We start from the raw sequence: 24,561 nt of genomic DNA, 5'->3' as shown, positions 1-24,561 counted from the left end.
CTGAAGACGTGGCTCAGAGGTTAAGAGCACTGACTGCTCTTCCTGAGTCTTGAGTTCAATTCCCAGCAACCACAGATGGCCCACAACCATCTGTAATGGGATCTGATGCTCTCTTTGGTGTGTCTGAAGACAGTGACAGTGTACTCACATACATGAAATAAATAAATAAACAAACCTCATATACATTAAACAAACAAACAAACAAACAAATATTTAAGGCTTTAAAAATAAAAAAAGAAGGCTCATCTGGTCAAAATGGGGGAAGTCCGTGCCTAGGTCTGGATGGTGGACCAACAGGGCGTCAGCCTTATCTTGACCGTTATCCAGGACAAAGCTCCATCCATATCCTTGTTTTCTCTCTCCAAACACTAAACTGAACACACATCGGATCTCCAAATGCTTGTCTTTGTTACATACCCTCCCCAAAACTGTCTCATGGAATATGACTCTGCTTAGGAAAGTATGGGGCTGGGGAGCAGTTTTCAAATCTGACTTTGTAGTAGAGGCCGCTGGCTGGGCTTAGAAGAAAATCTGACAGCAGCAGGCCCAGGTCTAAACCAACTGTAGAATCTCTTTAAGTCAGGCTTAGGCATATCACACCGGTAGATCGAATGCTTCCCCCAACCCCAGGTGCTTTTGTTTTGTTTAAATCTCCTAGTGCAGCCCAGGCTGGCCTTGAACTTGCCATCCTCCTGCCTCAGCTTCTCAAGTGCCAGGACTACAAGTGTGCACAGCCATGGGTGGATTACCCTGGGTGATTCTAACATGCACCCAGGGTTGAGAAATACTAGATCACCATAGTGGGGTGTCTCCAGAGATGTTCGCTCTGTATAAAATGTGTCTACTTGAAAAAGCAGCCCTGACCGTGGCATCTGGAGACTACTGCCCTTCTGTGCAGACAGTGGGCGGGCCTTAGTGATGGGCTCTGGGAGGAAGTTAGAGGAAGAAGCATCAGAGGTTGCTGGGTACAAGTGTCCGCACATGTGGGAGACCAGGTAGTGTGTGTTAGAGAGGGAGAGGCCCCAGGGGAAGGGAGGAACACTGTTGGAGGAATTCTCCAGAACAAAGAACCACCTTGCAGACGATCTGCGTTCTCTAAGACCCTTTATCATCCTCAGTCCCTGGTACCCTTGCTTACCTCACATTGGCCAGGGGCCCAGTACTTTCAAAGTTGTCTCTGAGGTCCGGTCCATCACCAGATGACTTGCGGGAGTCAGAATAGGAGGAGACGCTGTTGAATCGGACCTTGTAGCTCCTGTGACAAAGGAAAGGGCGGCTGTGAGTTCTCTTGGAGCCCCCTCCTGAGGCCAGCTTCCAATCTGGATCTTCAATTTATTGGTCCTGCTTCTAGAACCTTCTCTGCAGTATTATTACATTTATTATATCAAGCCTCTGGACTCTTCAAGATTTCAACTTACCCATAACTCACCACAATGATACCTACCTGTGGTGGTTTGAATAGATATGGCCCTTAGAGACCCAAGTGTTTGAATGCTTGGCCCATAGGGAATGGCATTATTAGGAGGTGTGGCCTTGTTGAGGTAGGTGTGGCTTTGAAGCAGGTGTGGCCTTGTTGAAGTAGGTGTGGCCTCGATGAGGTAGGTATGGCTTTGTTGAAGTAGGTGTGGCTTTGTTGAGGTAGGTGTGGCTTTGTTGAAGTAGGTGTGGCCTTGTAGAGGTAGGTGTGGCCTTGAAGTAGGTGTGGCTTTGCTAGAGAAAGTGCGTCACTGTGGGGGCCGGTTTTTGAGGCCTCCCATGCTCAAGTTCCACCTAGTGTGGCACACAGTCTACTTCTGCTACCTGTGGATTAAGATGTAGAACTCTCCTTCTCCAGGACCATGTCTGCCGGCGCGCCACCAAGCTACCTGCCATGATGATAATGAACTAAATCTCTGAAACTGTAAGCCAGCCCCAATGAAATGCTTTTCTTTATAAGACTTGCCTTGGTCATGGTGTCTCTTTATAGTGATGAAGCCCTAACTAAGACACCCACCCTTGCAAACTCAAACGTTTCCAGGTCTTGTTTGACTTGAGAAGACTGAGACAGAGCTCAGGGAGTCTCATCAGTGAAGAAAGAAGGTTGGAGGGACACTATGACAGCGAGACCAGGCCTCCTGGCCTTTTAAGTTTTAACATACAGAATAAGAGGCAACTCTGTTAAAGTGAGGGTACCAGTTCAGCAGGGATGGGTGGGGCCCGAGAGCCAGCATTTCTATCTCTAGACCTCACCCAGAAGCTGGAAACTACACTGATCCTCTCCAATATGGTAGCCATTTGATCTCTGTGGCCATATTAATCCAAAATTAATTATAATAAACTAAAATTAAATATAAACTAAGATTAAATAATATAAACATAAAAGTATAAAAAATTAAAATATAAATATGCAACAGATTCAAATTAAAATATATATGAAAAACTAGATGTTCAAGAAGAGAGGACTTGTTAAAATGTGAGGTGCACATAGTAGGTAAAATGTGAGGTGCACATAGTAGATAAAATGTGGGGTGCACATAGTAGGTAAAATGTGGGGTGCACATAGTAGGTAAAATGTGGGATGCACATAGTAGGTACTCAGAGGGGGTTTTTCAGCCATAAAGAAGAATGAAGTCACATCACTTGCAGAAAAATGGGTGTGAGGGGTGATGGTTAGATAAGCCAACCCCAGAAAGACAAAGATTCCATATTACCTCTCATTTGTAGCTCCTAAATTCTATAACGATACGTAAAATCATATATTTATAAGTGGCAAGAAAGAAGAATTTAGGCTGTCTAGGGGACAGATGGGTGAGGGGAGGGTTGGGGTGTATGGTGGCAAAATTGGCTCAATCTATGGTACATATTTGCATGAAAATTTAAAACATGGCTCCTCTCCTGTGCAAGTTATATTTCATCCCAGGTGCTCAGCCGTCATATACAGCCAGCATAGACAGATGCTCTGTCAGGAGAAATTTCCGCAATGCTGGCATATCCATCCCCCCAGCGCTCTCCTGCCACAGAGGGACATTCTTAGACATTTTAGGGTCATGAGCCACATTTCCAGGAAAAGCAGAAACTGTTTTTTTTTTTTTTTTTTTTGCCACTGATCTGTGGCACGAGTGGACACTGTGTGTGGGCGAGTACACGTACTTGTGGGTACATGTGTATATGTGTGGAAGCATGTGTGTGTTCATGTGTGTGCACATGTGTGTGGGAGTGTATACACATTTGTGTGTGCATGCATGTTGCACATTAGAAGATGCATGTCCAGTGTTGGTTGAAACATCCCTGGCCACGCTTGAATGTGGCTTCTGTCTTCCGAGTGCTGGGATTAAAGGGGGCCTCGCCACACCCAGCCATGCTTATTTGTTTTTTGTTTTTTTTGAGACAGAGTTTCTCTGTGTAGCCCTGGCTGTCCTGGAACTCACTCTGTAGACCAGGCTGGCCTTGAACTCAGAAATCCACCTGCCTCTGCCTCCCAAGTGCTGGGATTAAAGGCGTGCGCCACCACTGCCTGGCCCGGCCATGCTTATTTAAAATGTGGGTTCTAAGGATGACGCTCAGTCTCTCACAGTTCTAAGATAAGCATTTTATTTGCTGAGCGTCTCCCCGTAGTCTCCACAGTCAAGCAGGATATCCAAGACCCAGGCCTCAGACCAGAGACTCAGGAAACCCAAGACAGAAAACAAAAATCAGTTTCCATCAAGACTTTTCTTCTTTAGACAAAACAAAAACAAGGGCTGGCAGTTGCTGCTTTGACAGAGGATCTGAGTTCAGTTCCCAGCACCCACTGGAGCTAGCTTTAACTCCAGTTCCAAGAGATCCAACGCCCTCCTGTGGCTACTGTGGGTACTGCATACATGTATACCTACGTACACACTCACATAATTTAAAACAAAATCTTAAAAAAAACCAAACTAAAACAAATTTCTCAGTATTCAACAGACAATCCTTTTCTCCTTAAATCCCCACAAACTAAGGCAGAATTCCAAGAAACACATTAGAGTTCAAAATGAGAGAGAGGGAGGAAGGGAGATGGAGAGGGAGAGAGAGAGAGAGAGAAGGGAGGGAAGAAAGGAGGGAGGGATAATGAGATAGAGACAGAGAGAAAGAAGGGAGGGAAGGAGGGAGGGAGAATGAGATAGAGACACAGAGAAAGAGGGGGGAGAGAAAGGGAGAGAGAGGGAAAGAGAAGGCAAAAAAAGAACACCAGCGTTCTGGCAGAGCGTCTCTGGGCTGGATGCTTTTCAAAGTTTTTGTTCTAACAAGGTTCTAAATACATGGATGTGTATTTTCTGCCCCCAAAATAGACTCACATTGAGTCACTTCTCCAAATCTGTCATGCAGCATACCAGGGGGGTGGCTGTGTGGTTAACGGGGGAGGCAGGGTGGATGGTTGTGGGGTAAAAATATCAGCACGTGTACTGTATGAGGCTGGAGGTTCCTGCCATTGTTTTGCCTGTTGTTAATAATTCCCTCCATCCTCAGCACCAGCCTCCAGAGACTGGCACGGCAGAGATGTCTTCCCATTTGCTCAATGAGAAAGACCAAGTCCACAGAGGTCAAAGGATTTGCTTAAGGTTGTTGAGTTAGTAGCATAGCCTAGGTTAGAATTCAGGTCTCTTTGAGACTCAAATGTAGCCAGGGATGTTCCAACACTGGGTTTGCATCATCTAATGTACAGCATGCATGCATGCATTCACACACACCAGCATGCATGCATACACACCAGCACACACACATGCACTTCTGCATTCACACACACCAGTACACACACATGCACTCGTGCATTCACACACACTAGCACACATACATGCACACATGCATGTATACACACCAGCACACACATGCACTCATGCCTGCATACACACTAACACACACGTATGTGCAATCATGTTTACATACACATACACACATGCATTCATACATGCACACACACCAGCACACATGCGTACACACATCACATACACATGCACTCATGCATGCATACACACCAGCACACACACATGCACTCATGCATTCACACACACCAGTACACACATGTATGCATGTACACACACAGATGTGCACACACACACACATACACACATACACACATGTATTTATACATGCACACACACCAGCCCACATGCATACACACCAGCACACACATGCACTCATGCATGCATACACACCAGCACACACATACTCACTCATACATGCATAACACATCAGCACATACACATGCACATACGTGCGTGTGAGTGCATACGCACATGTGCACACATGCACACACAAATGCTCTCTACCTGTGCTGGCTGTCACGGGCAGCAGCCAGACTTTGGGCTTCAGAGTCAGCATGGGAGAGGGAAGGCCCTTTACGGGGAAAGAAACGCAAGGGTTCCGGGTACCTAGAGCGGAGAACGGATGGCGCCCTATCTCTCCCTGAAGGAGGCGGAAATGGGGGAGCTGCTGAGGGTGGAAAGGAGACGGGTGGGGAAGTTGAGGACTAAGATGTTCACAGTGTGAGGAGCAAGGGCTGCCTAGGAGGTGCTCATGGCTCTGGTCGCTGGGTACTCAGAACCTGGTTTTGATCCTGTGCTCTCCAGGAGAAAACTCAGAGAGATTTTTCTCCATAACCCTCTAACTGCAGTCAGTTATGGCATTGCATATACATCAAGTTGCAGGATTTGCTCTTTGGAAGCAACCCTCTGTGAGGCGGGGCTCAGCATGCCCCTGCCCCGTGTCCAATACCTCACAGAAGGTTCTGGAGGTTTCCAAAGATGGTCTGGACCACAGATGTGCCTGCCTTGTAAAACACTTTGAGGGGGAAGTCAGTTTTATCCTTCTGCCATATGGGTCCTGGGGATTGAACTTAGCAAGGTCGGTGGCAAGCAACCCCGTCTACTAAGCCATCTTGCCAACTCTTTAAAATGCCTTTAGAACATGAAATACGACTCCTTCAAGACTGTGTGTGAAACCTCCGACTTAGGAGATCTCTTGTTTACCCTTTGACCTTGACCTTGACCTTGGGTGTGTAACCACAGTGAGCGCCAGACAGAGGCTCTAAGGACAAAGTGGCTCCCACTGACTTCGTGTGGGTTTCAAAGGCAGAGGAGGGACATTGGGCCTAATCTTTCCTAAGACTCTCCCACTCTTTTATTTATTTTTTTCTGGTTTGGTTCTCAGCCATCAGAGTCCAGGTAAATAGTATAATCTCTGCTCGATCACTAAGGCATCAGAGGCACAGAGGAGAGGTCTGACTGAGTCAGAGACCAGAACATCGGCCACAGGGAAGCCCAGACCAGCAGCTAAAAATCCATCTCCAGAGACTGGCAACCACAGCCTGGCCTTCACACGAATCCTAGGTGTTGAGACATACTGGTCAAGGGTTCCTAAGGGCATCCCGTGACATGGGGTGGGGCATTCACTTACTTCCTCTCCTCCTGCACAGAGTTGGGGTGCCTCATCTCCATTAAAGCACAGCCAAATTTCTAGAAGTCAAAACAATGTGAAGAATATATTAGAAGGTAGGCACGAGGTCTGGGGCCATAGCTAGTAAAAGAGGAGCCCGATGGCTGATGGATAGACGTCAGGGGTTGAGGTGGGCAGCAGTGCCCCAGCTGCAGGTTCAACCCGAGTGTGGGGGTGGGGTGCATACTTAAAGCTCAGGTATGAACTCTCAACCCCAGTGCACAGCTAACTGTTGTGGTCTTTGCTGTCTGAAGGTACCGCTCTGAATTCAGAATTGGGGTACCTTAAACACACAGCTAAACTGAGGGGATAGTTTATCTAAGGGACACTGATAGAAAAAAAACGTGGTATCATGCCACTCACTCAAGTTGGATCAAATCAAAGTCTTGGCTTTGAGGATCAGGGAGGGCTTACTTCTGAGTGGGGAAGGGGTCCCAGCTGTGGCTATTTTCTCTAGGGGATGGAACCCCATGCTAGGACAGGGACATCCGCTCACCTCCCCATTCTCAGGGGGGTCTCCATTGCCAAAGGTGCTGGTGACCACCAAGACCAGGGCTTCGTGCTCCAGGTGCACAATGTCATATTCTTCCATGGACATAGCCTAGGTGGGCAGAGACATGGGGGAGGGGAGAAGGGGTGAGCAGTGACAGGGAGAGAGATTGACAGGGGATGAGGGTGTGAGAAGGAAGAAGGAAGGAGCTCCGAGTTGCCTCCCTGCATGGGGTCCAATGTTCTAGGTGCTTACTATTCGGTGGGCTCACACAGGTAACAGTAACGCCTTTCGCTGACATGAAAGCTTGCTATGGTCATTGTGCCCTGAAGGACTATGGGGATCCTGGGTCTTGGTCCAATGAAATGGTTGCTAGGAGACTAGATCTTACCTCCCAGGTGCTAGGACTACAGGCGGGCCGTTACACACTTGTCATTTACATGGGGGGGCCGGTCATCCAAACTCCAATTCTCATACTTGGATGGCGAGCGCTTTACGGGCTGAGCCACGTGCCCGATCCCAGGGCACTGGATTTTTCATGACAGCAGAGTCCTGACCATGGTTAGCCAGGTTTGATCTGGTAGTACCTGACCAGGCTTGCTCAGTCTTCTCTAAGCCTGCCTCCAGTGCCCTAAATGGCCCGAGCCCTTCAAGGCGGAGGTGCCCTATGGCAAGACTGGTTAGCTGTGTCTTAGCATCAGTTACACATTTCTCAAAGTACGTTCTAAGGAACCCGTCTCCCCAGAGACGGCTCCATGAGAACAAGGGATCCGGGTCAGAAACACATCACTTTCCACATTGTTATGGGTGTTCGTAGATAAAGGGTAATAGTTAACAACTCTGAAAGTCCTACACTGATATGACCCATGGGCCTAGGTCTCTCACACGGATCCCCAATGGGATGGAGTCTTCTCTGTCTACTAACATTTTGCTCTAGAGATATGGGTTCCATGTGGTCTAGACTCTCCTATGCAAATCTGTGAATTTCTTATTTTCCACAAGGGTCCAGGGAGCCGATCCTACTCGCTCACCTTGGCATCGAAGGCGTGCTTGAAGATCTCGCACAGGGTCTTGGCATAGGCTTGTGATTTGCCTGTCTCTGTGGCATAGAGAATGGTCGCTTTGACCCTCTTAGCCATGGCCTGTCCCATCAACTTGGCTGAGAACTTGACGGCCCTGCAAGGGAACAGGTGGAGAGAAGAATGGGGGACAGAGAAGGGACCCCTAGAGACGTACCACGCCTCAGAGTTCAGGGACCATATTGAATTCAACATTACTTCCACAACAAGTTCTGAAGTCCAAGGTTGGCAATCTGGGTGGTTATATCTAGCCCTGATGACCTTATAATATCACCAATAATGCCCAGGCCCTGAATTAGATGTTTTTTTTTTTGTTTTGTTTTTTTTTTTTTGTTTTTTTTTTTTTTTTTTTTTTAGAGATCTTTTTAGAAGAGAATTTATGTTATATATTAATTTATTGCATGTACATGAGTAACCATGTGCTTTTGCCTCAGCCCAGGCATGGAGGTCAGAGGTCAGCCTGCCCAGATTGGTCCTTTCACCATGTGGATCTTGGGATTTAGACTTAGGTCCTCAGGCTTGGCAGCATTGCCTTTACCCTCTGAGTCCTTTTACTGATGGGGCTTCAGTGGTTTATAACATGCACAAAGGAAGAACCAGATTGCTTTATTTACAAATATGCATCCAGCCAAGGTTCTGCCCGGAGCTTGGTACCTAGTGGGCACCATCTAGATAGACATCAAATATCTATCAAAAGAAAGTGAAGTTTTACAGATGCTGTGCTTATGCTGGGAGGAGTTTAACCCCAAGTTGGAGAACTTTAAGCTAGCACTGTACTTCTGGGGGGAGGGGCAGGGAAGAAGAAGGGGCAGGGAGGAGGGAGGGGCAGGAGTGGCTGCCTACCAGAGATTGAGCTGTACCTGAACCTTCATTCCTACCCTCACTAGAAATCTCCTAGAAAACAAATTACTAGATATCTCCCACCTGGGGCTTATTGGTGGTTAAGTTCATCGTTTTATACAATTAGGGAAACCACCCACGCTGTAGGAAGGCTCTGAGCCCAGAGGGAGAGAGAGAGAGGAAGGAAAGGTGCCTGGACGGTTCTCCTGAAAGGCTGGGAGCTCAGAGATTATGTATAATTAACTCACAGGGTCTCCACCCTGAATTTAGTAACAGTGTTTCTTCCAACTGCCTTTCTGCCTGGGGCCTGCAGGATGAAACTGTAGCCAAATCTGAAGGTTTAGGGTGCTCTGGTAAGGAAAGGAGGCTGCTGGTGAGCTCTTACTGGCAGAAGATGCGGAGATGGAGGGAAGAGAAGGATGGAGAAAGCAGGGATGGAGGGAGAGAGAATAGGACCATCTGCTAGGTCCAAGTTCCTTAGGTCAGGCACAGCAGGGTGGATCAGAGTCTTGCCTCTGGGGTCCCTACTATAGCTGGTGCCTGCTGTATACCTGGATGCCACACATGAGGGTTCTAGGATCTGGGGGCAGAAGACAAACTAGCTTAGTTTGTGTCAACGTCTTCTGCCAAACAAAGATTTCTGCTATGTGGATGGGTGGGGTTCCATTTCTCTGGACAGAAGGTTGGTGACCCCATTATGTCATCTTTGTGGTGTACACCATATATGCCAGCTGGACTCTGGATTGAACATGATTCTTCAGGGGTCTATGGCTTCTTGATCTTCCACTTGGCTCAGTGAAATATTATTATTATTTTATTATTATTATTTATTTTAAAAGACAGGGCCTTGTTATGTAGTTCAACCTGGTCTTCCCTAATTCAATATCATGTGTGTGTGTGTGTGTTGTGCACCACGAGCACACACACTCACACACATCTATGTGCTGGTGGAATGGGATGGGCTGGATGCACCCATCACCGAGTTGGCACAGGGTACAGCACCTGTCTAGCTCCAGGTACTCCCAGCTTGTGGACAGATAGAGCCCTCCATTTACCAGTGCAGGACACTTACTCTGCCAATTTCTTAAAGCCAATGGCTCGCCGCTTCGTGGGGGTCCCGTTGGTGCCCTTCCACACATGGGTGTTCCATGGATCAGGCTGGGAAGAGAAGCGAGGATACCAGTCAAAGCCCTGGGGAAATTCAATCCCCCTGGGAGATGTCCAGAGTTCCCTGGGTCTGGGGTCTGGGTCTGGGGGCGGGGTCTGGGTCTGCCCAACCCTCAGTCCCACAAGGTAGGGACTAAGCCAGGGACAGCTACACATGTCTCTGTACAAGGTGATGGGCACACCTCCCTGCTGTGTCCCACCAGCCCTTCCCACTCAGCCTTAATTCCTTAGCCTCTGTGTTTGAAATAGGGTCTGGATACACAGCCCAGCCTGGCTGCAAATTTGCCATTCTTCTGTTTCAATCCTCCTGAGTCCTGGGATTCTAGGTGTGTGCAACCATGTCTAGCTCCAACTCTTCCTGGATCTGTACTTTCTGTCTCTGTTAGTCTCTCGGGTTACTGGGCACACCCATGTCCACAGCACAGACCTGTTTGAAGATGGCCCTTGGGAGCTGGGATAACTTGACCCATGCGTGGTGGGTCTCAGGGTAGAAGGGAGCCTGGGGCAGGGTGGGGCAGGACCTGGTACTCAAAGGATGGGGTGAGTCGATAGTTGAGCATCTCCTGGTGGAAGACAGGGGTGATGCTGCCTGACATGGGGGGCACAATCCACACCCAGTCGGCAGGGCAGCCCCCTCTGCAGCGGTATTCATTCTCCATGTGTTTGATGAAGGACTCGGTGGCAGAGTGGTGGTCAACGATGGTCACCTTGTCACTCTGCAGGAGGAGAGGGGACGCAGCGCAGAGTCAGGAAGGATGAGAAGGTGGGATGTTTGGCTACCTTCCCTACAGAGTCTACCAAAGGGTAACCCTGTATGATTCCAAGTTCTTTAAGTCAAATTGCACAGGAGAAAGGTTCTGCTTGGTGCTAGTCTATCTCCAAGACCTCCCGCATCCGTCTTTAGTCAGGGGTGGAGCCTCAGGCAGGAGCTAGACTTTCAAGATTTTGGTTTTTCTTGTCTGTGTACTTATTATCCCATGCTTTATTTACCTTCTGTAACTATTTATAGTGGTGAAATAAAACCCTCTCAGCGTAGACAGTTTTAAGGAGTGAGTTTGAGCCTATTAGAGATCAAATGAGTAAGGCAGTGTGGCGGTTTGAAGATGCATGGTCCAGGGAGTGGCACTATTGGGAGGTGTGGCCTTGTTGAGTGGGCGTGGCCGTGTTGTAGTAGGTGTAGCCTTTGGAGTGGGTGTGGCCTTGTCAGAGTAGGTGTGTCACTGTGGGTGGGCTTTAAGACCCTCATCCTAGCTGCCTGTCTTCTCCTAGAGGCCTTCAGATGAAGATGTAGAACTCTCAGCTCCTCCTGCACCATGCCTGCCTGGATGCTGCCATGCTCCTGCCTTGATGATAATGGACTGAACCTCTGAACCTATAAGCCAGCCCCAACATTTAATTGGGGGCTTCTAGGAGCTACCGTGGTTATGGTGTCTGTTTACAGCAATAAAACCCTAACTAAGAGAGGCAGTGTGGAGGTGGGCGGACCAGAGTCTAGCACAGGCTGGGGCTGGTGGGCATGGATTCACAGATTGTCTAAGAGACACTGCCCCGACTCCTTTCCTTTCCTTCCTTCACCTCTCCTAAGTCCTGAGTGTCCCCATCAGGGGCCAAGTTCTGATCGTTTCTACAGTTCCTTAGCTCTCTCCATGGGAGGTTGCTTCTTGCCCTGCCTCCTGCACAAATCTCTGCACCCTGATGTTCCGTGAGGTGTCTGCTCTATTCATATCCACCCAAGGTCTGAATGAACATGCTTATCTTCTGTCTACCAGGGCAAGGTTAGTGTCAAGTCCCCAAAGCGGCTGCAGAGATACCAGTTAGGGTCTGTCCACTTGGCATAACAATGGTGTCCACCTTGTGCTGAAGAGCAGCGTGGTCTGGGCGGTCTATTTCCCACCCATCTTACTATAACTCCTGATGGAAGGCAGGGATACGGCTGAGGGTGAAGATGGCTAAGACTGAGTCCCTAAGAGATGGGAAAGCATAGAGACCCCGTCATCAAACTGCAGGATCGTAAATATCAAGTTCAGTATTTCCTCTTTCTTCTCTTCATTAAATGTCTGTCTACCCTGCCCAGGTCTCGGCAGGCAGGCATGTGGGCAAGAAGTAGGTCACATGACATATGGGAGCCCCTGAAGGTGATTATTTTTTGGTGTTTATGTATTCAAGTGTGTATGAAGCTGCATGCACATATACGTGCACGTGGAGGTCGGAGGGCAGCTTTGGGCATCATTCTTCAGATGCCTGTTTGAGACAGTGTCTCATTAGCCTGATATCCCACCAAGGTGGACTAGGCTGGATAGAGAGAATCCAGGAATCTCGGCCTCCTGTCTCACGGGGGTTACAAGCATTCACCCGCTCTAGCGGGCTCTCTGTGTGGGCTCTGGGGATTGAATGTAGGACCCCACGCTTGTGAAGCCAACCCTTCACTGACCGAGCCATTTCTCTAGCCTCCAAAGATGGACCTTGCTGGACAGAACCCTTGGCCCTCTGTTTGGGGTCTCTGGAGCAGTGTTTTTTTTTTTTTTTTTTTTTTTTAATTTTTATTTTTAACTTTCCTGATGCTGTGACCTTTTAATACAGTTCCTCATGTTGTGGTGACCCCCACCTGTAAAATTATCTTCATTGCTGCTTCACTGTGTTTTCTGATGGTCTTAGGCCACCCCTGTGAAAGGGTCGTTTGACCCACAGGTTGAGAACCACTGTTCTAGAAAGTTCTTCCCCCCCCCCCCCTTTGAGGCTTGAGCCCTAGGGTACCTGAAAGCTGTACAGAACAGCAATGTTGATCTCCACCAGGGCTTGGTCCTTCCAGAGGGAGGATGTCTTCCTCATGTCTAAATCCATCTTCTTGGCTACTTCCTGGAAGGGCAAAGAAAGCATCGAATCACAGGCTGGCTAACTCTGGATTTCAGACCAGAGACAGTGGTGTTTTTGCATTCTTAATTATCAGTTAATCACTCACCACTCACGGGTTGACCGACTCCCTCACGGGCTCCAAAGATTTGCTATTGACAGCCCAGTTGGTAACTAAAGAGACATGGCTGGCCCTTAAGCCATTAAACGCATGTGTCAATCAATGTAGGAGACCGTGTGTGCTAATGCCTAGTACTTGAGACCTGGAGACCCGGGGGCTAGTCGCTTCCTAAGCCAACGACACTCCAGCAAAATAACTGGAAAGAAATATGTCCTGGCATTAGCTCTTGACATAATAGAAATGAGTACCCAGGTCACAGTGGCAGAGGCCTGGAGGCAAATTCCTTAATTAAAGTTGTGCTTTTCCCTCCCTTCCGAAGGCTAGTCACTGGTGGGAGCCTGGGTCTCATTATGACGCTGTTTCTACCATTGCTCAATTTGGGTAAATTGTTCCTCGGCCCGGCTGACATTGTGTCCAGCCGCTGGAATTGAAGGGCCAGGGTGACAGAGTCTCTCATTTAAATCGTGAGGCGACTCGGAGAGCAGAGAGCAGACTTATTAATGTCACTGTCCGAGGAGGCGAAGGCTTTCAGTTTAGCTCGGATGGGAATCAGGGACACCTCCACAGGAAGTGAACGGGTCCTGCTTCATGTAAATCTGTCTAATACCCCTGGTGAATTTCTGAAACGGGGACAGTTCATACAGCCGGGCACTGTGCGGCATTACTTTGAATAAAGGAATAAAAGATTGTTGGAGAAAAAAATATCAACGCCTCTCTACTTGAAGAAAAACTGAAACAAACAAAACCAAAAAAAAAAAAAAAAAAAAAAAAAAAAGAAAAAAAAAAAAGAAAAAAAGAAAGAAACTTTCAGATGTCAGTTGAATTAGAATATTGCTTGAACTGGAAAACAGCCCAATGTGGTTTTTTCTTTCTTGCCAGAGGTTTGTATATACTGGTGTCCAGCTGCTCGGGAGCTCGAGAAATCTGATACCCAGACCACGCCCCAGACTGATAGTGTGAGAATCCTCTGGACTGGGGTCCTGCCACCATGAAACTCTCCTGGTCACCCCGGCAAGGCTGATGACCCCTGACACCAGTGAATATTGCTTTATTTTTTCATGTTTTTGAAACAGGATCTCATGTAGCCCAGGCTGGCCTGGACCTCGCCATGTAGCAGAGGACAGTCCTGACTTCCTAATCCTCTTAATTCTCCCTTCGAAGTACGGGGTTACAGGCATGAGTTATCATGCCTGGAGACATGGGCGGGGTTTAACAGCCTAAGTGTAGTTCTTGGCTGTGTCCAAATCTTGAGTCTTCACTGAGAAAGACTATGGGATCCAGACTCACCCCTGGCTCCTCAGTGTCTCTGTAACCTCTTTGGAAACAAGGCCAACAGTTGCAAATTTGCTACCAAATACAATACAACAACAACAACAACAAAAACTCCCCCAAACAAAGTAGGGCTGGGGAAGTAGCTCTGTGGTAGAGAGCTTGCCTAGTGGGCTCAGGGACATCAGTTCAACTCCAGTGTTGTAGAAACAAACCCGAAAACAAACCCAACAAATTCAATGCACCAAGAACCCCAATCCTCCCCCCCCCCCCGCTCACATCCCCCCCCCCCCATGGCTTCTGTAGCCAGCCCTCCACACCCAGAACTCCGCAAGGTCTGGATTAGACTACCTGTATAAAGCATGTGAATCCACTTCTTCTGTCACCATTGCTTAAACTGAAGAGTGACAGCCATTTGTATAGTTCCTATACTGTATCTAGAATCATATGTCAGCTGCAGAGGGTTCTGATATACCGGAGACTCTGTGTAAACACCACAGAGTTTTATGTATGGGACTTGGGAATCTAAGGTGTATGTGTGTGTATATGTGTGTGTGTGTCTGTGTGTGTATGAGTGCACCTGCATATATGTTTATGCAGAGTTAAGAGAGCAGCCTCTGGTGTCTGTTGTTCCTTAGGGGCCACCCACCTTGTTTACTGAGGCAGGCTCTCACACCGGCCTGGAACTTTCCAAGTAGGCTCGACTTCCTGTCAGGGAGCCCCAGAGATCCACCTGTCTTCACTCCGCTTGTCCTGAGATTATGTGCAACCACTACCTTACCCAGTTTGTAAAATGTGCGTTCTGGGGCTTAAACTCAGGTTCTCAGGCTTTGGGTGGGATGTACTTGACCCACAGAGTCATCTCTCCATCCATGTACAGATTTTCATATCTGAAGGGACCCAGAGAATCCTCTGTGGATGTCAAAGGGAAGGCTCCTGGGCAAGGTGCTCACACAGCGACCTCTGTGGTGGCGGCTGTGCTATTTGCTACTTCAGCCTTCGCTAGGAAAGACACAGCTGCTTCCGGCGTTTCTAGAAGATTTACCAGGACTGCAGCTCTGTCCCAACACACCCAGCCTCCCAACCCCAAAGCTGCATGGTGGTGTCCTCTGTTCCCTCATTTGGGGGAGACCATCGAGAGACCTCACCTCCAGGATGTTGTATCGAGAGTTGTCACAGTAGTCACGGACGCCGATCTCCGTGCCCATGTACCAGCCGCTGAAGGGACAGGCGCTGAACTCCAGGCCCCCTATCTCCAGCAGCATGTTGGACACAGCGGGGAGGCCATACCATTTGAGCCCCAGATCCTTAAACCAGTCGAACCTGCAGAGAGCAACGTGGCCCGGCTCAGCGAATGGCAGGTATCTCCTGAGCAGCATCCTCAGGCTGGGGATGCTCCAGGCCTGGGACCACACACAAACCCTGTTACTGACAGTTCCTTCTCCCCATTATCCGTTCTTCTTTTCTGCACCTTCATTTTTAAATCTATGCTTGTTTCCCAGTTAGCCCTTCCTTGCTCTGGGAAACCTTCCCAATGTTCAGTTGGCTTCAGGCGACCTCTTATTTGCCTTTCGCTGTGCTTTCTTGGAGACAATTTTAGGAGTCATTCGTCTATGGTCTCCCCCTCTTTGACACACACCTCAGAGGCAGGGACAGGGTGGGCCCTGAAGCTGACATAATGATGTGTGGGGTGTGGACCACAAAGCAAGATGAACAGACTTAGAAGTGGACACGAGTCAGCCAAGAGCACCGGGGATCTGGTTGTGTTCCAATGTATCAGGTGCCTCACACAGGTGTTCTCTGTGCAGGGAGGACTCAGGTAGGGCAGGTGGGGTACCAGTCCCAGGTGCAACCTTCCGGGGGCCCCCAAGAGATGGAGCCAACAAGATCAGCACTGTGATTTGTGTATGAGGTATCTGAAATGAATCCACACTTAAAAAAAAAAAAAAAAAACATTAAAAAACAACCCTCTTTGAATAGACAGGCTCCCTCTCGTGTGACTTCCCTAATTCGCCAGACCCTCATGTCAGGTCTGAGCTGATCCTGTGTTATTTAGGAAGTTGAGATGTAGCTCATCACAGATTAAAAATAATTAACTGGATTTTAAAGATCTGTTTTGCATACGACTTAAGTTTCTTAGCAACCTCCCTCGGTTTGGCCCCGGTCTAGCACCTCAGGGTAGTGTTCCTTCATTCATTTTATAACTACATTTATTTGTGTGTGTGTACAGTATGTGCACACCAGAGGACAGTTTATAGAAGTCAGTTCTGGCTTTCTACTGTGTGGGCCCTGGGATTGAACTCATGAAGTCAGGCTTGGCAGCAAGCTCCTTTACCAGCTGAGCCACCTCACTAGCCTAGCGTGATTTTCACTCTGAAAATGCACCTGCTTCTCTGTCTGACCTTGGTCTCCTAGCTACTTTCGGGCTCCAGATTCTGTCTGAACTTGGTTCACCCAGGGTCAGATGTATGTAGCTTCCTCTACTGGATGCCTGTGTCTATAGCAAGACAGTAGGTATGTCTAATCGTGTGATCCCAAGGGCTGGGCAAAGGGCAGGTCATGGTGTTACTTAGAAACAGATGCATCTGTAGTCCAGGATGGTTCAGAAGGACCCTCGTATCCTAGCCTGACAGCCAGGATGAGACCCAGGGCCCTCTTGCTATCTGTTGGGGGCCACAGAAAGGCTGAGGTGAGGGACATAATATGAACAGAGGAGTTAATGGGGGGAACCCCCTCCCCCAAGGGCACGCCCTCTTACTTGGGATGCCTGATGGGTACTTCCAGCACCAGCTCTGGGGGGATCTGGAAGAGTTCAGGGTCATTACCGTTGGCCTGAAGCAGGAGAGGCAGCACATCAAAGCGGCCTCTTGGGGCTTTCCAGCCCTGCTGTATACAGATCTACAAACAGAAACCTTCAATTACATGTCTGTCCCTGCCCCTCTAAACACAGCACACAGCAGACATAGAGGTGGGGGGTGTGTGAGCACAGGTCTTCATGCAAGCCCTCCGGAGGCCTCTCAGTCACGAGTGGTGCTTCAGAAAACAAGAGCCACTTTTACAACCTCTGTCTGACCTCACCATAGACCCAGGGCAACTTCTCCAGAGGACACCGGTCAGCCTGATCCAGAAAGGGTCTCCTGTGCTGGCTGTGCACACGGAGGGGATGAGGGCTGAGTCTGATTGACTGTGGCATCCCCTACGGGCTAGCTTTTAAGGGTGGTGTTAAGTGTCACAAGATACAAAGGAATTCTCCAGTGCCGTGGCTCTCTGTAGAAAACACGCACACAGCTGTCCACAGGCACCGCGAGACTCGGGAGATAAAGAGTTTTGGAAGCTTCATTAAGAAAGAAAAGCTCGGAAGTGTGGCTCGTTTTGTTAACACTCACATTTTAAACCGTGAATTTAAAATCCAACAACGTACCCCATATGAGTAATAATTCGTCAATAATGGATTGAGATTTTAATCAGATGTTTGATACTAAAGTTAAGTAAGATGACACTTGTTCACTTACTAAATATATTAAACCTATGTTTATGGACCATAATAAAGTGCATTAAACATCAGTATTGGTGTATTAATTGTATACATTTTATTACCTTATTAAGTTCTCTTTCTGTGTTGTTTGTATATTGTGTATGAGTTTACGTGTGTTTGCTTTCCACCGGATTTTATTTGAGACAAGGTCTTTTTATAAAATATCATATTATTATTTATTATTATTTTAGTTGATATACGTGGATGCTTTGCTTGGGTGTATGTCTACTCACCAGGCACATTCCTGGAGCCTGCGGTGCCTGGAAGAAGAGGGTGTTAGGTTTCCTTGAATTGGAATTATAGATAGTTGTGGGCCATGGGAATCGAACCAAGTTCCTATAGAAGATCCAGCAGTGGTCTCAACCACAGAACAATCTCTCCAGCCCAGAGAGTCTCACTATATAGCCCTGGCTATCCTGGAACTATGTAGGCAAGGCTGTCCTCAGAACCCCAGAGGTTCTTCTGCCTCTGACTCCAGTGTGCTGGGACTGAAGGTATGTGCTACCATGCTAGACTCTACCATATTTTCTGAGACGTGGCCTCTGACTGTACCCAGATCCCAGTGATTTGGTTAGAGTAAGATTGATCCCCCTGTCTCCAGTTCCGCTGTGCTGGGATGGTGGGTATGTGTCACTATGTTCAGCTCTTTATATGGGCGCTGGGATCTTGTGCAGCCAAACTTTTACCCACTGACCTACCTCTTCAGCCCCACTTTCACATTTGAGACAGAGTCTCACTATGTAGCTCAGGCTGGCTTCAAACTCATAACCCCTCCACCATACAGAGTGCTGGGAGTACAAGCGTGTACCACCATGATGCAAGAAGAAAGACAAAATTACTGATGTGAATATATTTTGATATGATCATTAATAGTAAAATCAAATATATTTAATCCATTAAGCTTCTGAATTTATCAACGTGCTAATCCACTCCACCCCACTGTATACTCCACTATTAGAATTTCAAAATATCCTCAATATAAGATTATAATGGGGGTGGGTAGGTGGGGAGGTGTCACAGAAGTTAGTAGTATTGCCTACTCCTCTAGAGGACCCGGTTCGATTCCCAGCACCCCTGTGGGAGCTCACAGCTGTAACTCCAGCTTCAGGGGATCTGACATATTCACACCAATGTTGATAAAATAAAATTAAATTAATTAAATTTAAAGAGTATGAATGAGCCATTTCTGCTTTTGAGGCTGTTTGTTTGTTTGTTTGTATTTTGTGGTCACCTTGGAGATCTCTTGGTTGGGGTCAGCTGTGAAGCATGCTTACATCCACATGCGTGCATGGTCACTATCAGAAAAATGATATCGGGGCTCCAAACAACCATGTAGCCAGGTTTGGGGTGTTTCTTTGTGCTGAGTGAGCAGAAGCCAGGAGAATGCATCCTGGCCATGGAAGGTTCTGGACACCGATAGGGAAGAAAGAGTTGTGGTCCACATCCGTCCGTTCAGCTAAGCAGGAGGCAAGGTCAGCCAACTACATGCTTAGCAGGTAGTGCTCAGCCAAGTGGAACGGAGTCTGGGGAGCCTGGACCAGACTGAGTGTACAGGTGCGGCTCCTGGTTGCCCTGGTTACGGCGGCTGGTTCTCAGGATTATCACATTTCAATGAAAAAAGCCTTATGCATATGAAGTCAGCTTGCAGGGGGAGAGAGGAAAGGCTGGGTGTGTGTGGGATGGGTCCCTGGGTATTAGCATCTGTCTGCTGTCCAGTACCAGTGGGCCAAGTACATTTGAAAGTGTCTCTTCCCTGAACTGAGAGTCATCATGCCCACTTGGAAGGGACCCTGGGAGTGGGGATGGGCAGTCTTGGTTCTTTTGGTAGCCTTTGTCAACTTTGGTCCAGCACTGAGGTATACTGATGCCTGGGACAGTCAAGCCTGCTCCCGGAACGTTGGCTAGCTCAACACATTGCCCCTGCCTCTAAGACATCCCTCTGCTTCTGCTTCTCAGGTGCCAGAGATTAAAGGCCTGCGTCACTAAACTCAAACTATTGATCAAGACATGATCAAGGAGCCATGTATGTCAAATCAAGAAAGGTGGTCCCGGGATGTGACTTCTCTGAACAACAGTGGTATTGGTGGGAGTCTGGTGGACCTTCCCGGGGACCTAGACATTCCTGCATTTATTTAATAGTTAAGGATCAGTGCTTGATTGATTTCAAGTTGATTTCAACTCTGAAAGGGGACAGAAGCTTCCACAGGAAGGGTTGGGGGAGGCAAAGGGGTGTGATGGATTTGTGGGTGTTCACATGCAAGGGCAAGTCTCAGGAGCGGCTCCTGTGCTCCTTGCTGGCTGGACCCTTCAGGAAAGAAACTTTAAACTGGAAAAGCACAGAGCAGTAGCAGTGGGGGTTGGGGGGGGGGGGGGAGAGTCTAGCGGGAAAGGCTTGGGGCATCCAGGCTCACCTCTGTAAACTCCACGTTAGCGGGATCCCCCAAGGTAGAGCCATCTGGCTGCTTGTAGCCCGCATAGCGGATAAGCTGCGAGTTCCACACTCTGAAGTCATGCTTGCCGTCGGTCCTCTGAGGGAATATAGTGATGGCCGACCTTGGGGGAAGGGAGAGGATGGAAATCACCAGGGCGGGACTTGCCCATTGGAGGACACAGTGACAAAGCTGGAGATCAGATGTCCAGGTCTCCAGCTGGAGGAAGGAGCCAAGTTACCAGCTCCTCCAATAGAACCCTTGGTCTGTGCAAGGTAGAAGGCAGGAAACACACGTCCCGGTTTTGAAGTTATGGTCCTCCTGCCCCAGCCTCCTGAGGCTGGATTGAGAGGCATGTATCACCACACACTGTAGGGTATATGCACCCTATATGAACACTATTTTGTATCCGTCACTTGGAATCCCGCTCTGCTGTCACGTGCTGTTCCTATAAATAGCATCCTAGCTGGGGCTCACCGGACCCTACTTCTGCGCATGCTCTGTAGGTCTTACTAGCTAAGCATTTGCAACTGCGGGGGCAGGATATCACTGATCCCAGAGGATGAGGTTAGATTTTGGGCTGGAAGTAATTAATGGAGCCCCCTGGCGGATGTTCTACATCTCTTAGTGAAGATCTTTGTAGCCCGTGGGTGGGAGACAACAAAGCCCGAAAAGCCAGCTGCCTTCCCTCTGGCATCACAACACAAGGCTACGTCTATAGGTGGCCACCAGCCAGAGCCTGTTTGTGCGCACATACATTTAAGAAGCCTGTTTATAAACACCAGAGCCACACATTGAGTGTGATACTTGCCTTCCCTTTGGGAACTGAGACGGAGGGGGATGGGAAGCATGGCCACACCTCCCTCGCCTGCTTCCCTGGGGCTCAGTTATCAGCAGGCAGTTTGCAGGCAGATGCTGCTTCAGCATAAACTATTTCTGCTCAGGGCATACATTCTCTTACGTCTGCTGAATGACTTTTAGACCCGAGGTTTAAAATTTAAGAGACAATCCTTTTTTTTTTTTCTTTTTGGTTTTTCGAGACAGGGTTTCTCTGTGTAGCCCTGGCTGTCCTGGAACTCACTCTGTAGACCAGGCTGGCCTCGAACTCAGAAATCCGCCTACCTCTGCCTCCCAAGTGCTGGGATTAAAGGCGTGCGACACCACTGCCTGGTTTAAGAGACAATCCTAAGTGGTTATTTTTTTCAATTAGCTCTCGTGAAGATCCCCGTTCCACAACTGCAGAATTTGGGGTAACCCCTCTTCTTGCCGGCTCATAGCGTCCTTTAAAAACTACCAGAGCAACCCCTAAGCAACCTGAGGGCTTAGCTTTGGCAAGGACTGACATTCATGGCTTAGAATATGCTGGAAGATTCTGTCTGTCTGTCTGCCTCGCTCTCTCTGTCTCTCTGTCTCTGTCTCTCTCCATCTCTCTCTGTCTGTCTCTGTCTCTCTATCTCTCCCTCTCCCCTCAGTTCATACATGGAAGCCAGAGGACAACCCTGCTTTTTGAGGCGAGGTTTCTCACCCATCCTGGAGGGACAGCAAGCCTCAGGGATCCCCACCTCCATTTCCCCAGTGCTGAGATGACAAAGCACTCACCACCACACCTGGCTTTAAAAACATGAGTTCTGGATTCAAAGTCAGACCCCCATGCTCACACTGCAAACACCTTATCAACTGAGCTTCCTCTGTAACCACTTTCTGGAAAGGTCTCTGATATTGTGTCAGAGTGAGGTTACTTAGGAAAGAGTCCTAAAATGAATTCCTCACACACAAATGATTTCTGTTCCTACTGATGGCTTAGGCAGCAAGGAAATCCATGCCTGAGGCAGGCAAGCTCCCTCTGTATGAGCTCAGGGAAGCCCAGGGTGGGTGGGTGGGGGGTGTCTATTGGCATATCCCTGAAATAGCCTTGGGTGTTTCTGAGTTGGGTCCAATTCTCAGTGGTGGAGAACAGATGTCACCAGCAGGATTGACAAGTGCAGCCAGCTGTGGACGGGGCCTCAGCTGTGAGGGAGCAGCTGAAGCCAGTGTGGAAGTCACAGACCAAGTTACCCCCTGCCTTAGCTGGCTCCCTGTCCCTTGTATGGGTACAAGAGTCTAAGGTGGGGCTAGGGGCCTGCAGAACTGGAAGGCACAGTGCTGGGCAGAATGGGAGGCGGCCACAGCAGGGCGGGATGCTGAGAGAGCTGGCTCTACTCAGAAATGGGAGTTTCTTCTTTCCAGGAATCCTAACTAGTTTCCCGTCCTCTCTGCGGGTGTCAGGGAACTAGAGTCCAGCCAGACTTTCAGTCTTTGTTGTTCTTTCCCACAGAGGAAGGGCAGGGGATAAGAATGCCAGGCTATTTCAGCCAGCTGGACCACCTCCCCAGAAAGGGACAGCCTTTTTTCCCCTGGCAGCTGAGGCACATCCAGGACCAGCATCCATCTCATGCTGCAGAGATATCACCCTACTCTGTCCCACCCAGCAGGGCAACTCACCTGAGGTTCCCTTTGTTGGTGGCGTACTTGATGTGGTTGCAGATATAGTTGAACATCCCGTGGGCTGTAGTGCAGTCTCGGGCATCGAACACCTGTGGAAAGTGCATGATGGGATTGCTGGCTGCCTCCTCTCTCCCTGGCAGCCCCCAGGGCAGAGTTCCTTTCCAGGGGTCCGTGAGTCCACTGCAGCTGCACCCTATCTCGGTTAGCCAGCACCCCGCATTCCCCATTCTTGAAGTCTAGGCTGTATTTTGTATTGCTTTTTATTTTTTACGCTAATAACTGAGGAAATACATTTGCATAGAGAGCAAATGTAACGAAAGAAATGAGTCGTGATGGGCTGGTTATGTCTTCTGTGGGGCCTCCAGGCATTTGAAAAGAAGCAAAAAAAAAAAAAAAAAAAAAAAAAAAAAAAAAAAGGAATAATCTAGAATAGAGGGTGGAGGTGGGGGCTCATGAGACCCCACTCTGTCCTACGAGCTACGGGTCCTAAGGTAGTTGATGGGTTCTCACTCTCTTTGGTGGCATAGTTCTGGAAAGGTGACCATGCTCCAATGACTAAACCCACACCCCTCTCTCATGCCAATAGCGCTAATCAAAGTTGGTACCTCACAGAACGTAACAATAAAACATAGGATGCGGAAGGAGAGAGGGCCATCTGGGAATGGGAAGGGGACAAGGGACGGTAGTGAGGATTGAACGTGATCAAAATACTTCCTATAAATGAGACTGTCATGACGAAGGCCGTGAGTACGTCTAACGTATGCTAACACAGTGCACAGAACAGAAAGCCTGATCCTACAAACCAACCTACTTGTAACCATTAATTTACTCCCTAGCCAGGGACACAGAAGTGAACTCCTTCAGGCAGACGCAAGTAAAAGGGAGCGGTGGGGTCTGCGGCAAAGAGGACAGCCTCAATTCTACTGAGAGGCATGGCAGTTTTATTCAATAAAGTACAGCATTCTGATAGATCCCCACCCACCCCCCCGAAAGCAGGTCGGATCTCTTTCAAAGCTCCATCTGCCCCCATGTCTTGTTTCCTCTCAGAGGGTGTCCCAGATGGCTGTCACCACTTACCTGCAGCTTGGACCACTGGATCCTGCCCACGCATCGAGAGGCATTCCTCCAGGCGTGCTTGGCGCCATAGATAAGCTCCGTATCCTTGAGCTGGTAGGTGTTGGTGCTCCCGATCTCCTTGCTCACCTCCTCCAGCCTGTCCATGTGGGCCTTGGAGCCAAACCTAAGGGAGGAGAAACAGAGAGGGGGCCGCAATGTGACGGCCTGGAAGTGTTCTCTGTGTGTGTGTGTGTGTGTGCAGGTACACAAGTGTGTATGCATGAGTATGTGTGCACATGTATCTGTATGCATGTATGTGCATGTGTGTGCTGGTGGAGCTGTATGCACAAGTGTGTATGGATGTGTGTGTATACGTGTAAGTGCATGCGTGTGGGTAGGTGCATGTGCATGTGTGTACATATGTGTATGTGCGGTATGTGGGTGCAGGTGTATGTGTGAGTACGTGGGTACATGTAAGTATGTGTATGTGTGCATATGTACGTGCACGTGTGGGTGGGAGTGTTTGTGCATGTGTGTATACATGTGTGTGCTTATGTGTGTACATGTGTGCATGCATGTGTACACGTGTGTATGTGGTGGGGTGTATGTGCATGTGTGTATGCGTGTGTGCGCATGTGTATAAGCATGTGTATGTATGTGTACGTGTATGTATGAGTGTATGTGTGCATGTGTATGTATGTATGTGTGTATATGTATGTATGTGTGTGTATGCACATATGTGTGTATGCACATGTGTATGTGTGTATGCACATGTGTGTGTGCTTATGTACGTGTGTTTGAGCATGTAT

General features: G+C 48.5%; 1 protein-coding gene across 3 annotated transcripts in view; it reads right to left on the bottom strand.

The window, feature by feature from the left end:
• Nos1 (nitric oxide synthase 1) overlaps positions 1–24,561 on the bottom strand; it is a 177,641-nt gene that overhangs the window by 37,470 nt on the left and 115,610 nt on the right. For 2 of the 3 annotated variants that reach the window (XM_076922586.1, XM_076922585.1), the window contains exons 6-18: positions 23,774–23,936; positions 22,694–22,785; positions 20,195–20,336; positions 17,007–17,146; positions 15,397–15,571; positions 12,763–12,864; positions 10,530–10,724; positions 9,914–9,999; positions 7,954–8,098; positions 6,929–7,033; positions 6,394–6,452; positions 5,268–5,369; positions 1,139–1,255 (exon numbers count right to left, since the gene is read on the bottom strand). In XM_076922586.1, the coding sequence (XP_076778701.1) occupies positions 1,139–1,255; positions 5,268–5,369; positions 6,394–6,452; positions 6,929–7,033; positions 7,954–8,098; positions 9,914–9,999; positions 10,530–10,724; positions 12,763–12,864; positions 15,397–15,571; positions 17,007–17,146; positions 20,195–20,336; positions 22,694–22,785; positions 23,774–23,936 (1,623 nt within the window). The remainder of the gene's footprint in view (positions 1–1,138; positions 1,256–5,267; positions 5,370–6,393; positions 6,453–6,928; positions 7,034–7,953; positions 8,099–9,913; positions 10,000–10,529; positions 10,725–12,762; positions 12,865–15,396; positions 15,572–17,006; positions 17,147–20,194; positions 20,337–22,693; positions 22,786–23,773; positions 23,937–24,561) is intronic. The other variant, XM_076922587.1, reaches the window with a different exon arrangement.

This window comes from Arvicanthis niloticus, chromosome 24, assembly GCF_011762505.2.
Source record: "Arvicanthis niloticus isolate mArvNil1 chromosome 24, mArvNil1.pat.X, whole genome shotgun sequence".
Taxonomy (NCBI): domain Eukaryota; kingdom Metazoa; phylum Chordata; class Mammalia; order Rodentia; family Muridae; genus Arvicanthis; species Arvicanthis niloticus.
Note: the sequence above shows the minus strand (reverse complement) of the source record. Positions and strands in the feature narration are given on the sequence as shown.